Source organism: Mirounga leonina, unplaced genomic scaffold (assembly GCF_011800145.1).
Source record: "Mirounga leonina isolate KUSES-001 unplaced genomic scaffold, KU_Mleo_1.0 Mir_376, whole genome shotgun sequence".
Classification (NCBI taxonomy): domain Eukaryota; kingdom Metazoa; phylum Chordata; class Mammalia; order Carnivora; family Phocidae; genus Mirounga; species Mirounga leonina.
The window spans coordinates 10,560,943-10,574,321 of record NW_023270718.1 but is presented as its reverse complement, the minus strand read 5'-3'; the positions used below and the strand labels follow the sequence as shown (position 1 = coordinate 10,574,321).

Here is a 13,379-nt window from a genome sequence, read left to right as displayed (position 1 = left end):
CATGTTCCACATCATCGGGTGTCTGGAGTGTTTTCTCTCTTGTTCCTGATCCTCAATACTGAGGCTCACAAAACTAACTCTAGAGTTGCAGGCTACAAGAGTTTATTTGAGGGACGCCTGGGTGGCTTAGTCGGTTAAGCGTCTGCCTTCAGCTCAGGTCATGATCCCAGAGTCCTGGGATCGACGAGTCCCACATCGGGCTCCTTGCTCGGTGGGGAGCCTGCTTCTCCCTCTGCCTGCTGCTTCCCCTGCTGTGCTTTCTCTCTCTCTCTGACAAATAAATAAATTTTTTTTAAAAAAGAGTTTATTTGATAACAATATTTATTAGCTTCCAGCTATAAAAATCTGAGTGAAATTAGCATATGGTGTGTTCATTGAATTTTTTGGTGAGCATTCTCTGCCTAAAGAGTCCTGAAATAATATCTGTAAACATTTCTGTAATGTGTTACACATTATTATTTTTTTTAATTTGGGTTTTTGGGGAAACACTTTTTCTTTTCTTTTTTTTAGGGATTTTATTTATTTATTTGTCAGAGAGAGAGAGAGCATGAGCACAAGCAAGGAAGAAGCAGGATCCCCATTGAGCAAAGAGCCCGATGCGGGACTCGATTCCAGGACTCTGGGATCATGACCCCCAGCGGAAGACAGGCGCTTAACCGACTGAGCCACCCAGGCGTCCCACGTGTTACACATTATAGTCACCGGAAATATGGGACCGGCTCCTTTAAGGGAAAGCGAAGCTCCGCCTAGTACTCAAGGACACGCAATTTCCAGGCGCCGCCAGCCTACGTGGTTGGCCTCAGTTCCGGAGGCGGCGCAGACGCCCCTCTCCAGTGTGGTTGCTCAGGAAACTACACTACCCAGGATTCTCCGCGGTACTGGGCCAATGCAGGCCCGAGAGAGAGGCGTTTTCGTTGGTGCCGGAGACCTCAGGGTGGGACTTCCGTTCCCTGCTTGAGCGGACATTTTGTTTGTTTTTGGATTAAGCCACCAGGTCTGTTTCCAGATCGCAGCGTCAGGCGTGAGTGACACGAGAGAGCGGACGCGAGAGGAGGCGTTGTCTCCTCTGAGCAGAGGCGGGCCTGAGGATCGGGTCCTCGCGCCCGCCGACTCTTAATGACCCCCTCGCCTCCGCGCGCCTTCCCCGGCCCACAGGTTCCGGTGGCGGCGGCCGCACCGACGGACCCGGCGCAGGTGGGTGCTGCGCCCTCGGGTCCTCCCGCGACCTCCGTTTCTGAACCCAGAGCCTCGAAGGAGAACAGCCTCGGGTCCCTGCAGCTCAGGGCCCTGTGTCCAGACGGCAGGGGCGCCCCGGTTGGGCCGCACTTCTGATCGCCGGCGCGGCGGGGCGTGGAAGGCCGTCGCGGACAGAGGGGCCAGCATGGGCAGAGGCCTGGGAGGCGACGCAGACGGAGTGTTCGGGACGCCTGGGGCCGCTGGCGTGTGACAGGATGAGAGTGTGAGGGGGAGTTGCACCTGCAGCGTCCGCCTGAGCAGTTCTTCGTCACTGTGAGCGTGCGGGGAGCTGTGGAAGGTTCTGAACAGGGGAGGGACGCGATCCGAAGGCTTGGCGGCGTTTCTTAGACTGCTTGCGGGACAAACAGACGAGGTTCGGACGTTAGGAGATGATGAGGCCTAGTCCGAGGTAACACAGCTGTGAGTGGCCTAGAGACTAGGCCCGGAGGGTAGGGCTAGGGCTTAATCAGCCCTGGGTCTTCGTGGCAGGGTAGGAGTAGGGGATAGGCCTGAGCTCCTTCGTGGTCGCTTGTCTCACAGTCCCCCTCTCCCCACAGGTTCCGGTGAACTCAGAAGTAACCATGGACCCTACACAGGTGAGGGAAGGGGGTCTGTGCTCGCATCCATCCCCCCCGCCCATGGTCTCCAGGATTGTGCTATCGTACAACACTCTTCTTACACTCGCCCAGCTCTTGAGCCTGAGGACCCTGGAGAAAACCTCAGCCCAGGATTCTGAGTCCAGGCCAGGGGTTATATAGAAGGGTTCCCCTTTGGGGGTAACTGCTGGAATAAGATGTGGGTAGCGGTTCCAGGTACAGGAACTAACACCTGCGTATACTTGGAGGAGAGACTGAGATGGAAGTTTTCGAGAAACGACAGGCCTTCCGCATGTGTGGTAGGAATCAGGGGCAGGTGGCAGGCGTCAGGTCTGGAATGGCCAGCTGACAAGCTAGGCCTCTGTTTTGAGGGTTGTGTAGCCATGGGCGTATGGAGCCGAGGAGGGAGGAGGTGATCTAATCCAGGTTTTAACAGCCCCCTCTGGATGCAGAGTGGGGAACAGACTGTGTGTGGTGAGGGTAAAGGGAGCTATGGTATACATAAGGAGACGAGGGAGGAGGCCGCTTCAGCATTCCAGGTGAGTGGTGAGGGATGGGCCAGAGGGGAGCTTGTCGGTGGGGGAAGTGTTGGACCAGATTTTCTTTTTGATGTGAGAAAGAGAGAACCCCAAGGTTTTAGCCCTTATCAGCCGGAAGGGTAGAAGCTCCATCAGCTGAGATGGGCGAGTCAGTGGTGGACATAACTCAGATTGGGTATTAGGATTTTAAATTTGTTGCCCATGTGAAGAGTTTTAAGATGGTCCAGAGAACACTGAGTGGAGGTGTCAAGTGAGCTGATGGACACAGGACTGGACTTCTGTGGAAGGGTTCATGATGGAGACATCCAAAAAGTAGAAGATGGCGTGTAGGCAGGTTTAGGAGGGAGAATGTACAGCGCAGTGCAGTTAGTGAGGCAGGGAGGTGATGGTGGAGGCTAGTGACTGGGTGAGGGGCCAGAGTTGTGAGACGGAGTATGATCCAAAAGAATAATGTGCACATGCAAAGTAGTGTGAACTGATGGCTCATGGGTCCTGGTATTGGGGGCTTAAAGAAGAAAGGTGAGCCCAACTTTGGTTGTCTGGTAGCATGATCTTAGCAACCCCAGGAGAACTGGCTGTCAGGAGGTGGGGGGGGCAGTGCATCCCTGCAGGCCAGGCCCAGAGGTTAGATGGTGCCTCTCTGACCACCTGCCTATTGTTGCTGTGGGTGGACACAGTAATCAAAGGGAGATTAGGAGAGTGCAGACACCATTGGTACCCAGTCCCTGTATTTCCTCTGAGTTGAGGAATTAGGTAGGAAGAAATGCAGGAGGGAGACTGTGGGGGCCTGGATGGGTGTCCTTGGGAGAGAGGCTGCTCACGGACTCGGCTCTCCCCATTGTGGCAGGGACAAGTGAACTTTGAGGATGTGGCCGTGTACTTCTCCCAGGAGGAGTGGGGGCTCCTTGATGAGGCTCAGAGGCTCCTGTACCGCGATGTGATGCTGGAGAACTTGGCACTTATGGCCTCGCTGGGTAAGATCATCATACACACCCCAGTGCCCTGTGCTGGTCTCTGTTTCTCCCCTACTTCCCAAGGGCAGTCCAGTCCTTCCTATATCAGAGCTTCTCTTCTCCCTGACTGGGTGCCTCTGTCCAGATCCGTGCACCCCTGTGCCCCAGTTTCTGACCCCTTCCTCTAGCTGATGTTTCCGGTGGCCTGCCTGGGTCAGGAATTTCAGGGACCAGAGTGGTCACCACTTGCTGAGGTCGCTGAGCTATTCATGCAAGACTCTACTTTGAGGTTATTTTTATAATACTTAGTTTTCTTCTCTGAGTGGTGGGTTACCCAGACCAGTGCTGGCCATTTACCTGTCTTGTCTTCTTCTTAGGATATGAATCTTCCATGTCCCATGGGGTTGCCTCACTGGAGCTGGGCAGCAAGCCCTGGGGATCTGACTGGACAGATGTTACTCCAGGCGGGACCAGAGAGGCTCAGGGTGGGTGTGGCCCTGGGGAATGGGAGTGGGGAAGGATGTGATGTCAGGGCTGGGTTCCGGTCATTCCCTAACCTCTCTCCCCACACTTTACTTCCCCATGTACACACTTGTCTTATGCTCTGACCTTTGGCCTCTGGCTGTTCCCCGCCTCTGCTTCCATGTCTCACCTGTTCCTCTCCACTGCTCCCTCTGCAGTGCTCCCCAACATTGGCCTATACTTAGTGTGTTATGAACGTGCACATACCCCAAGAAGTCCTTAAATACAAGCAGTTCAGTGGTAGCTATTCAGTAGACACAGCTGCACAGCTCTCACCTGTACCCAGGTGAAATGCTCTTCCTGGGCTGTACCCCACATTTGTGTCCTTTCCTAATCAAATCCTCTTCCATTCCTTTTTTTTTTTTTTGATTCTTCCATTCTGTGATCTTTAGATGCCAACTACTGCATAGCAGCCCTTTACTCACTTGAGCTTGGACCTCTTGTTCTGACCTTGATCTTACTTCTATTAGACACATTTATAATGAGGCTACCCCTTCCATCAGTGTGAATTTGCACTTGTCCTCTGCATTTGTCTGCTTTCAGGTCGTTGGCATGGAATGGAGGATGAGGAGATAGCTTTTGAGCAGAACATTTCTGTGGGAGTGTCACAGGTCAGGACTCCCAAGGCGGGTCCTTCTACCCAGAAGGCCCACCCCTGTGAGACTTGTGGCCTGGTCTTGAAAGACATTTTGCACATGGCTGAGCACCAGGGAACACACCCTGGGCAGAAATCATACATGCGTGGGGCATGTGGGAAACAATTCCGCTTCAGAGCAAACCTTTACCACCAGAAGCGGCACAGTGGAGAGGAACCCTTCAGAGGGGACAAGAGCAGCACCTTGCTTGTGAACAGCTGCCCTGTGGAACCACTGGAGATGCCTTTTACGACAGGGAAGGGTTATAAGGACTTGCCAGCTAGCTCAAGCATTTTCCAGCACCATGCCCCTCAGAGTAAGTGGAAGCCTAACAGAAACACCAAATGTGTGGATGCTTTTCACAGCGGACAAAGGCATTACGAGTGCAGTGAATGTGGGAAAGCCTTCAGCCGGAAAGACTCACTTGTCCAGCACCAGAGAGTCCACACTGGAGAAAGGCCTTATGAGTGCAGCGAGTGTGGGAAAACCTTCAGCCGCAAACCCATACTTGCTCAGCACCAGAGAATCCACACTGGAGAAATGCCATACGAGTGTGGCATATGTGGGAAAGTTTTCAATCATAGCTCCAACCTTATCGTACACCAGAGAGTCCACACGGGAGCAAGGCCTTACAAGTGCAGTGAATGTGGGAAAGCCTACAGCCACAAATCCACACTTGTTCAGCATGAGAGTATCCACACTGGAGAAAGGCCTTATGAGTGCAGTGAGTGTGGGAAATACTTTGGTCACAAATACAGACTCATTAAACACTGGAGTGTTCATACCGGAGCAAGGCCCTACGAGTGCATTGCATGTGGGAAGTTCTTTAGCCAGAGCTCTGACCTTATTGCACACCAGAGAGTTCACAATGGTGAAAAGCCTTATGTGTGCAGTGACTGTGGAAAAGCCTTTAGCCACAAACATGTACTTGTTCAGCACCATAGAATTCACACTGGAGAAAGGCCATATAAGTGCAGTGAGTGTGGGAAAGCCTTCAGGCAAAGAGCTTCCCTCATCCGACATTGGAAAGTTCACACTGGAGAAAGGCCTTAGGATGGCAGGGAATACACTATTTCCTTGTTCAACATAGTGACTGACAGCAGAGGGAAGCTCTGAGATTAGCCTTCGTGAGTAGCCATCAGCTGGAAGTTGAACCTCATACGTTTCAGCATCCACCCCCGGGAGATTATTCTGAGTGTCACCTATGTGGGAAGCTTTCTGGTGCTGTGTTGCACTTTGTAACCTGTCCTGGAGCCTTGCCAGAATTCTGTCACTGCCCATGTCTCTAAAAAAACGAACAAAACCCAGCCATGTATGGAATGGCACCTTGTGCATAAGTCATCCCAACATGTTCTAATAGGCAGGCCTCTGCTCCCTTCCCTAGAGGGATCATCAGTACCTGGAGCCCATTAAAAAACCTCACTCCTTCATGCTTTCTCCTCCACCAGCTGGTATAAGCATGGACATGACCTAGTTTTGGTCAGAAGGTTGGAAGCTTTGTTCTGCTGGCTGCTTGCAGAGGTTTCCATTTTTCATGAACTTTGTTGGTCTTATTTTGCACTCATGATGGATTTGTCCAGCCTCCAAGTCACCTACCTTAGGAATTGCCCATTTCATAGTGTTTGTTTTGGCAACAAATGCCTGAGTTTTTATAAACTATAATTTTGGGGATCCTGTTCACTCTGTGGGTTGTATTGAGAACAGAATTGGGTTCTGCCAGCGTGAGGGGAGGAACAGCTTTTGTGAGAGCTCCAAATGTTATGTCCCAGTGGTGTTAGCAGAATGGCAAGCAAAGAACAGCTCTCATTGTAGCCTAACTTGCATTCCTGCTCAAGACCTCCTATGAAAGAATACTGATCTTGGTGGGCCTAATCTTTTGGCCTGTATGCCAAGATTATTTGTGTGATCAAGGTCACCCTGAGCAGTGGGCAGTTGTGACAGCCTCTAGTGTATCTAGGAGCAGTATGAATTGGTTCCCTTGTTCCAGAGGGATGTTTCATAGTCCTGTAGTCTCTCTCTCTCTCTCTTTTTTTTTAAAGATTTATTTATTTGACAGAGACACAGCAAGAGAGGGAACACAAGCAGGGGGAGTGGGAGAGAGAAGCAGGCTTCCCGTGAAGCAGGGAGCCCGCGTCCCATAGTCTCTTGATGAGAACTTGACCCCTGGGACCTGCCAATGCCCCTGAAATCTATTATTTAGTAGGCGGATGTCACTGTCCCCTAAAAAGACTAGGTAGGAATCGTAATTGGCACAGAGATACTGATTAATTGGGAGTTGGGAGCAAACTATAGGGAATGTGACTCTTATAAAGGTATATCCACATGTTTCCATCACTGTGGCTTTGATATAGGGTTTATAGAAATTCTCAGGATTCCCATATTTATGTCTTTCTCATGGCTACGGTCACTGTCAGAGCAATCAATCGAAGCCTTTTCTGCAATAAACACATTTATAGTATACAGTTTGATAAGTTTTGGTACATGTTTGCACCTGTGAAGCCAAGTTTCCTGATTTGCCCTACAATCCCTCTGCCCCTTACCCATTCCCAGGCAACCATTCATCTTGCTTTCTGTCTTTATAGATTTCTTTGCATTTCCCAAAATTTTGTATCTATGGAAAAACTTACGTACACAGATAACACTTTAATATGTACTCTTATGTATCTGGCTTTAACTCTGCATAATTACCTTGTGATTCGTCAGTGTTATGTGCATCAGTAGCTCATTCCTTTGCATTCATACTTTTGCTGAAAATATTCCATTTTAGAGAAAGAATTCCAAATCAAGTGATCCAGTAGAGAGTTCACACAAAAACGAAGCCACAGTATCTGTTAAAACCTTTTCCCGGAAATGATGTGTTAACATTCCTGACTTTCTGTGGGTAACACAGACTAATCCTGGTATAAAGTGGAAGGGGGCTCCACAACAGGGACAATACAAGAAGGTAGAGATTGCCAAGAGACTCTCTTGGATAGTGGTTACCACAATCATAGGGTTTTTTTTTTCCTTTACATTTTTAGCTTTTTAATGATGAATTACATTGACTAATTTTAAAAACTTAAACCAACGTTACATTTCTAAGGTGAGCCCCATTTAGTCATGATGTATTCTTTTTATGTATTGTCGTATTTATCCACCCCCCCTTTTTTTTTAAGATTTTTGCATCTGTGCTCGTGAGGGATGTTAGTCTCTAATTTTCTTTAATGCCTGGGTTTAGTTGGTATCACCATAATGCTGGCTTTACACATTATGTTAAGTATTCCCTGATTTTTAATTTTGTTGAACAGTTTGTGAAGAATTGATATTTCTTCCTTGTTTTGTAGAATTCACCAGTGAAGAAGTAATTGGGCCTGGAGTTTATTTTATGGGAAGATTTGTAATTGCAAATTTAATTTTCAGAGTGGATATAGACCTATAGAGGTTATCTTTTTTCCCCTAGAGTGAGCATTGGTGGCTTGTGTCATTCAAGGAGTTCATTTTATTTAAGTAGTCAAACTTTTCAAACTATTATTATTTTAGTACCTGCAGAGTCTTTATTGATGCCACTTCTCTTATTCCCGTGTTAACCTTAAAAATAAAACTGCTAGTTATTTTACCAACAAAACAAAAAAAAAAGGGTTTATTCAGGAATAGCTGAGATTACAATCCAGGACAAGTGAGTTTTAGCAAAGCCATAGGTGGGTCCAGAGAACAAAGGTGAAGAATGCTTTTTATAGAGGAAAGGGGAAGTTGGGAAGGACTGTTATAAACTAAAAATTCCACTGGAGTAAACTGGGGGTTGTAGCTACATAGGTTTCTGATTGGCTGAGCTGTCACTGTCTCTGATTGGCCGGGTTGTTGACAGGGCAGGAAGAAATCTTCCTTCCTCCTGTGAGGATAATAAAGTAGTAGTGGCTTGCAAGGTCCATCTCTTCCTGTTGGGTCTGCAGTTGACAACTAGTGCCAAACTAGAGCACCCCCTGCTGGCCTCCTGACTTCATGCTAAATGAGGTTTCCTTTTATTAATTTCCACATTCCCCTCTTTTGATTAAGATCTTTCTTTGAAGGCATTGCCAATCAATAGTCAGGTTCTTTATATTTACTGGTTTTGTTCCTCAGTACTAGGAAGGTTGTCATGTCCTATGTTGGAAGGAAAGTGTGTTGCAAGGGGAAACCTCTTAAGGTCACATTTGAGGAATAAGGAAGGTTAGGAGGAAGAAACTCAGATTCTTGAAGCATCAAGCCAGCATCACCTAATTGGGTGATCATTTAAAAAAAATTAAAAAGCTTAACAGTCAACAAAATACAAAACAATTATATACGAGTCAGAAGTAACATAATTCCAAATTGTATGATGGTTCTAAACAAGGACCCTAGGTCTGAAAGTCAAACAGAACATTTATTGGTACTTATTCCAACTTAGGGGAGAAAGGTACTCCCTATGAAGGCAAACCCAGAGTGATGTATTCCTCTTGGAAATGTTTGTTTAAAGTGACCCTGAAAAACAGACTAGCGAATACTGCAAGAGCACACTGAAAGAGTGAACCGAGTGCATTTGGGAAGATAGTGCAGGTATGAACATGATGCAACAGCTGATGAACTTTTTGCAAAACAACAGAACTTCAAAGAGGTTTTAAAACAGCACTCAAAAAATGAAGCAAATATGTTACTGCTAGTACAACCTGTAAGGTTGCAAATTCAGAGACCATGAATTTGGAGATGAATCCAGAGTTAGTTAATAGTTCAGATGAAAGAGACTTCTGAATTCTGAAACCTAACCCATAAGAAAGATCAAGTGAAAATTAACTTGTCTCAGGATCATGAGGCTGTTTCTGAAAGGCCACAATCAAAAGATGTCCACTTTTTGCCACGGCTTGGAAAATGCAGATGGGCACTGTCTTCCCATGAAAGAAGCTACAGTGAAAAAGATATACAGGCTTATTTTGCACATCTTGGGAAAGCTGTTGTCAGATGTCTTCTTCAGTTCCAAGAAATCTTTACTTTCAAGTCACCAGATGATGTGCAGATCCAATCAAGGTTTGGTGCTTTCTTTAGAGGTGTTACAGAAACCCAAGAGTCTATTCCCTGGAGTTCGGTGGCACAGGGTTGGTTAGTAGTTCCTGACAAGGGCCTTTCCAGTGGGGCTGAAGAGTCTGCAGGTGTCTTTTCCAACAGCCCGAATCTGCAGGTTGCAAAGTGTGATGCTTAAGGTCACTGGGGAGTGCTCTGTGAGAAGATGGCTCTACCAAACCATGGTTGTCTTTAACAGAAGTAATTGGGCCTTTACACAACTTTATCAACGAAGGCAGGGTCCAAGTGCTTTGGACGTCCTGTGACTGCCTCAAAGGGTGAATAAGTTCCCAAGGGGGTGGATCTGAGAGAAGAATTAACGGCCATGGCCAAGGTATTGGAGAGTCTCTAGAAGTTTTGCCAATTGAGTCTTAATAGTGCCATTGGTGCATTTTTGCTAACTGAAGTTTGCGGATGATGTGCACAATGAAAGTGTTGTAAAACTGGCCAGACAGCACAGAAATGTCAAAATGCCTGACCAGTAAAATGGGTTCCCTGATTACTATGAAGTTTGAGAGGTTTCCCATATAGGGATAATCTTTTCTCTTTTTAAGAAAGATTTATTTTAGAGAGAGAGTTGGGGGAGGGACAGAGGGAGCGCATCTTCAAGCAGACTCCCCACTGGGTGTGGAGCCTGACATGGGGCTCAATCCCACAACGCATGAGATCATGACCTGAATCAAGACCAAGAGTTGAACACTCGACCGACTGAGCCACCCAGGCACCCCTATGGATAATCTTTTCCAAGAGCCACAGAAGAGGCACTGGCCTGTTTTCAAGGGAAAGTTTGATCCATGAGAAAACCTACAGACCACAACTAAAACATATCCATGAGATGGGGTGAGTTGTATGAAATCCATTTGCCAAACTTGAAATTGTCCATTGTGTAATTTGAAATGCCCAGGGTCAGTATGGACAGGTACCTGAGATTGTATTTTGGACAGGTGGGACAAATGAGGTTGATACTTTTGTGGACTTACTAAACTTTTCTCAGCAACATTGGTTTATGGATGCTATCATTTTGTCAGTAGACCAGTGGTTTAATGAGTATTCACTTTTTAAAAAATATTTATTTAGAGAGCCTGCGAGTGGGGGAAGGAGTAGAGGGAGAGGGAGAGAGAATCCTCAGGCAGACTCCCTGCTGAATGTGGAGCCAGACACAGGACTCAGTCCCAGGACCCCAAGATCATGACCTGAGCCAACATCAAGAGTTGGCCAATTAACCTACCGAGCCACCCAGGTGCCTGTAATGTGTATGCATTTGTAAGTAGTGGAAATTTCAGAACTTCTGATATGGCTGAATTGTTATTTGGCCCAAACCAGAGTTAATCTCTTTTTATTAAGGCAACAATTAGGGCGCCTGGGTGGCTCAGTCGGTTAAGCGACTGCCTTCGGCTCAGGTCATGATCCTGGAGTCCCGGGATCGAGTCCCGCATCGGGCTCCCTGCTCGGCAGGGAGTCTGCTTCTCCCTCTCCCGCTCCCCCCTCTTGTGCTCTCTCTCTCTCTCAAATAAATAAATAAAATCTCGGGGAAAAAAAAGGCAACAATTATATTTCCAGTATTGTTTTTCCCTCTTTGTTGCCAGTTGCTGGGTATCTCCTGTTGATTTTTCCAAAATTTATCATTTTGGAGAACATCCCTTTGGACCACGACAAAGGTTCGGTTACTGGTTTCCTTGAGAGCAGCACCTGTGGCACAGATACCAGTGAGGTAGGTTACTGTGGCCCCCATGGAGTTGAGTCTGGAGTGTCCAGGAACTTTGATAATACCCACAGCAGCTAGCAGAAGTGTGGCATCTAATAAATTTTGGACATAGGAGCCATTTTTAACATTATTCCCGTTGGAGGTAAGGACACATTGTTGTTTCCATAATATTCCAAAGTTGAGCGACCCCAAAGGCATAGTGGCTATTGATATAAATGTTTGCAGTTCTACCCTTGGCTAAGGCGCAAGCTCGAGTAAAGGCACAGGACTCGGCTTTTGGGGTGAAGTAGCCAAAGGTAAAGGTTCTGCCTCAGTGAATCCAAAGGAGTTGCAGTAGCATACCCAGCATGATATTTGCCATTTTCATTCTTTAAGAACCATCAGTAAACCATGAAAAATCTGCATTGGTTAGAGGAGTTTCCTTAAGGTCTCATGAGGATTCAAAAGGTAACCTGTCAACATTAAGCACTTGTGAGGAGTTTCATCTGGATCCAGATATAGTCCTTGTTTCAACATCAGGCTCCTGAAGTATCTAACTTGAGACTTGGGTAAATTGCAGTTTTTCTTTGGAGACTTTATGTCCCTTTAAGGCCAAAAGTTTGAACAGGTGGATGTGGTCTTCCTGTGAAGAGGCCTGAGAAGGGGAACCTTCTACATACTGCAAATCATCTACATACTGCAACAAAGTAGAGCCTGCAGAGAAATTTCTATCATCCAAACCAAGTTGTAAGGTAAGATTGGTGAAAAGTAAGAAGGACTCTGTGATACTTGGGGCGTGACTGTTCAGGTGTATTTCTGTTCTTTCCAAGTGAAAACAACGATATTGGCTATCCTTATCAACTGGAATGCTAAAAATGTACTGCATAATCAGTCACAGGGAAAAATGTGCTTACTTCGGGAATAGATGTTAGTAGCAGATGGGGGTTAGGAACAACAGGGTGCTGAGGAGTAACAGTGGTTATTTGGTATTTATTGTTCAGAGGTCCTGGACAAACCCCCATCCTTGGCCTTTGGGTTTTCTCACTGTTAAAACAGGAGTGTTATGGAAAATAAGGCAGGGGATAATGAGACCTTGTAATCTATTATGGGCTTGATACCCTGAAGGGCTTCTTTCTTTATAGGGCATTGATTATGGGAAGAGGTTTTGAATCTTGATGGGAGGTACACTGTGGATTTTGCCAATGTCTGTTGAGAGAGGATGGTAGCTGACACAATAGGAACAAATGGTCAGTATCTCCAGAGTCGGCTATCGTGCTGTCAGAGACAGAATAAAAGACTAAAAGGTGTCAAATGGTCATTTAATTCTCCTGACTGGCTGTTTTGATCACCACTGTAAAATTCTAGAGTTATTCCCCCTTTGGGGAAGAAAGTCTGGCATGATACTTTTCTAAGAAATCCCGGCCCAATAAGTGAGTAGGGGCAGAGTACGGAGAAGATGGGTGAGTAGCTCTCACAGGGCCTAGACAGAAGGGCACAGGCACCTGCTGAAGTTTGTTAGAGACCCGCTATCTGAACTGCTCTGGGGCCGGGGCAGCTTTGTAGCAGTGGGTTCAACACTGAGAGTGTAGCTCTGGTGTCAGTGACAGAGGTTCACTCCCAAACCGGAAAAGAGTCTCTCCAAGCTGGGTAAGGGGGGGTTGGGGAGAGCTCCGGTAGTTTCTCAGATCCCCATCACTGGGAATTAGGAAGACATTAGCAAGGCTGACTAAGGGCGGAAGGCGCCTGGAGCACTCAGATTTGTAACCATCCTTTTTTCCCCAATACCCTGGTTTTTTGCAAAAATAGCAACTAGAGGGCTTTTGTTTTGTTCAGGGACTTTCATTTGCCAGGGTCAAAAATTGAGAATTTGGGGACGCCTGGGTGGCTCAGTCGGTTAAACATCTGCCTTTGGCTCAGGTCATGATCCCGGGGTCCTGGGATCGAGTCCTGCATTGGGCTCTCTGCTCAGCAGCGAGTCTGCTTCTCCCTCTCCCACTGTGATCTCTCTCATTCTCTCTCTCAAATGAATTAGTAAAATCTTAAAAAAAAAAATTGAGAATTTTAGTGGTCTTAAAAGATGACTCATCTGGGATGTGAGTGAGCTGGTTTGCCATATTAACTAAATTGAGTGGGCGGTTTCCCATTCCATCCGAGTACTTTTAACT

The 13,379-nt window shown here is 46.9% G+C and overlaps 1 protein-coding gene across 8 annotated transcripts; it reads left to right on the top strand.

Moving 5' to 3' along the window:
- The first annotated feature begins 693 nt into the window (after positions 1-693).
- Positions 694-13,002, top strand: ZNF772 (zinc finger protein 772). 8 transcript variants are annotated; one of them, XM_034986297.1, is made up of 7 exons: positions 694-1,194; positions 1,794-1,832; positions 3,219-3,345; positions 3,702-3,809; positions 4,390-10,370; positions 11,117-11,241; positions 11,843-13,002. In XM_034986297.1, the coding sequence occupies exons 1-5, from the start codon at positions 1,117-1,119 to the stop codon at positions 5,532-5,534; spliced, it is 1,497 nt and encodes a 498-aa protein (XP_034842188.1). In that variant the 5' UTR covers positions 694-1,116; the 3' UTR covers positions 5,535-10,370; positions 11,117-11,241; positions 11,843-13,002. The 8 variants fall into 8 exon arrangements, with proteins under 8 accessions (XP_034842188.1, XP_034842185.1, XP_034842184.1 ...); XM_034986294.1 differs by having other exon boundaries at positions 11,611-13,002; XM_034986293.1 differs by having other exon boundaries at positions 4,390-9,864; positions 11,117-13,002.
- The last annotated feature ends 377 nt before the right edge of the window (positions 13,003-13,379 follow it).

Bases quoted from the DNA above. Each gene is read 5' to 3' on its own strand.
- ZNF772 (XM_034986293.1), top strand. From the start codon at position 1,117: ATGACCCCCTCGCCTCCGCGCGCCTTCCCCGGCCCACAGGTTCCGGTG. The intron at 1,833-3,218 runs GTGAGGGAAGGG...CCATTGTGGCAG, and splicing joins TAACCATGGACCCTACACAG to GGACAAGTGAACTTTGAGGA. The intron at 3,346-3,701 runs GTAAGATCATCA...TCTTCTTCTTAG, and splicing joins GGCACTTATGGCCTCGCTGG to GATATGAATCTTCCATGTCC.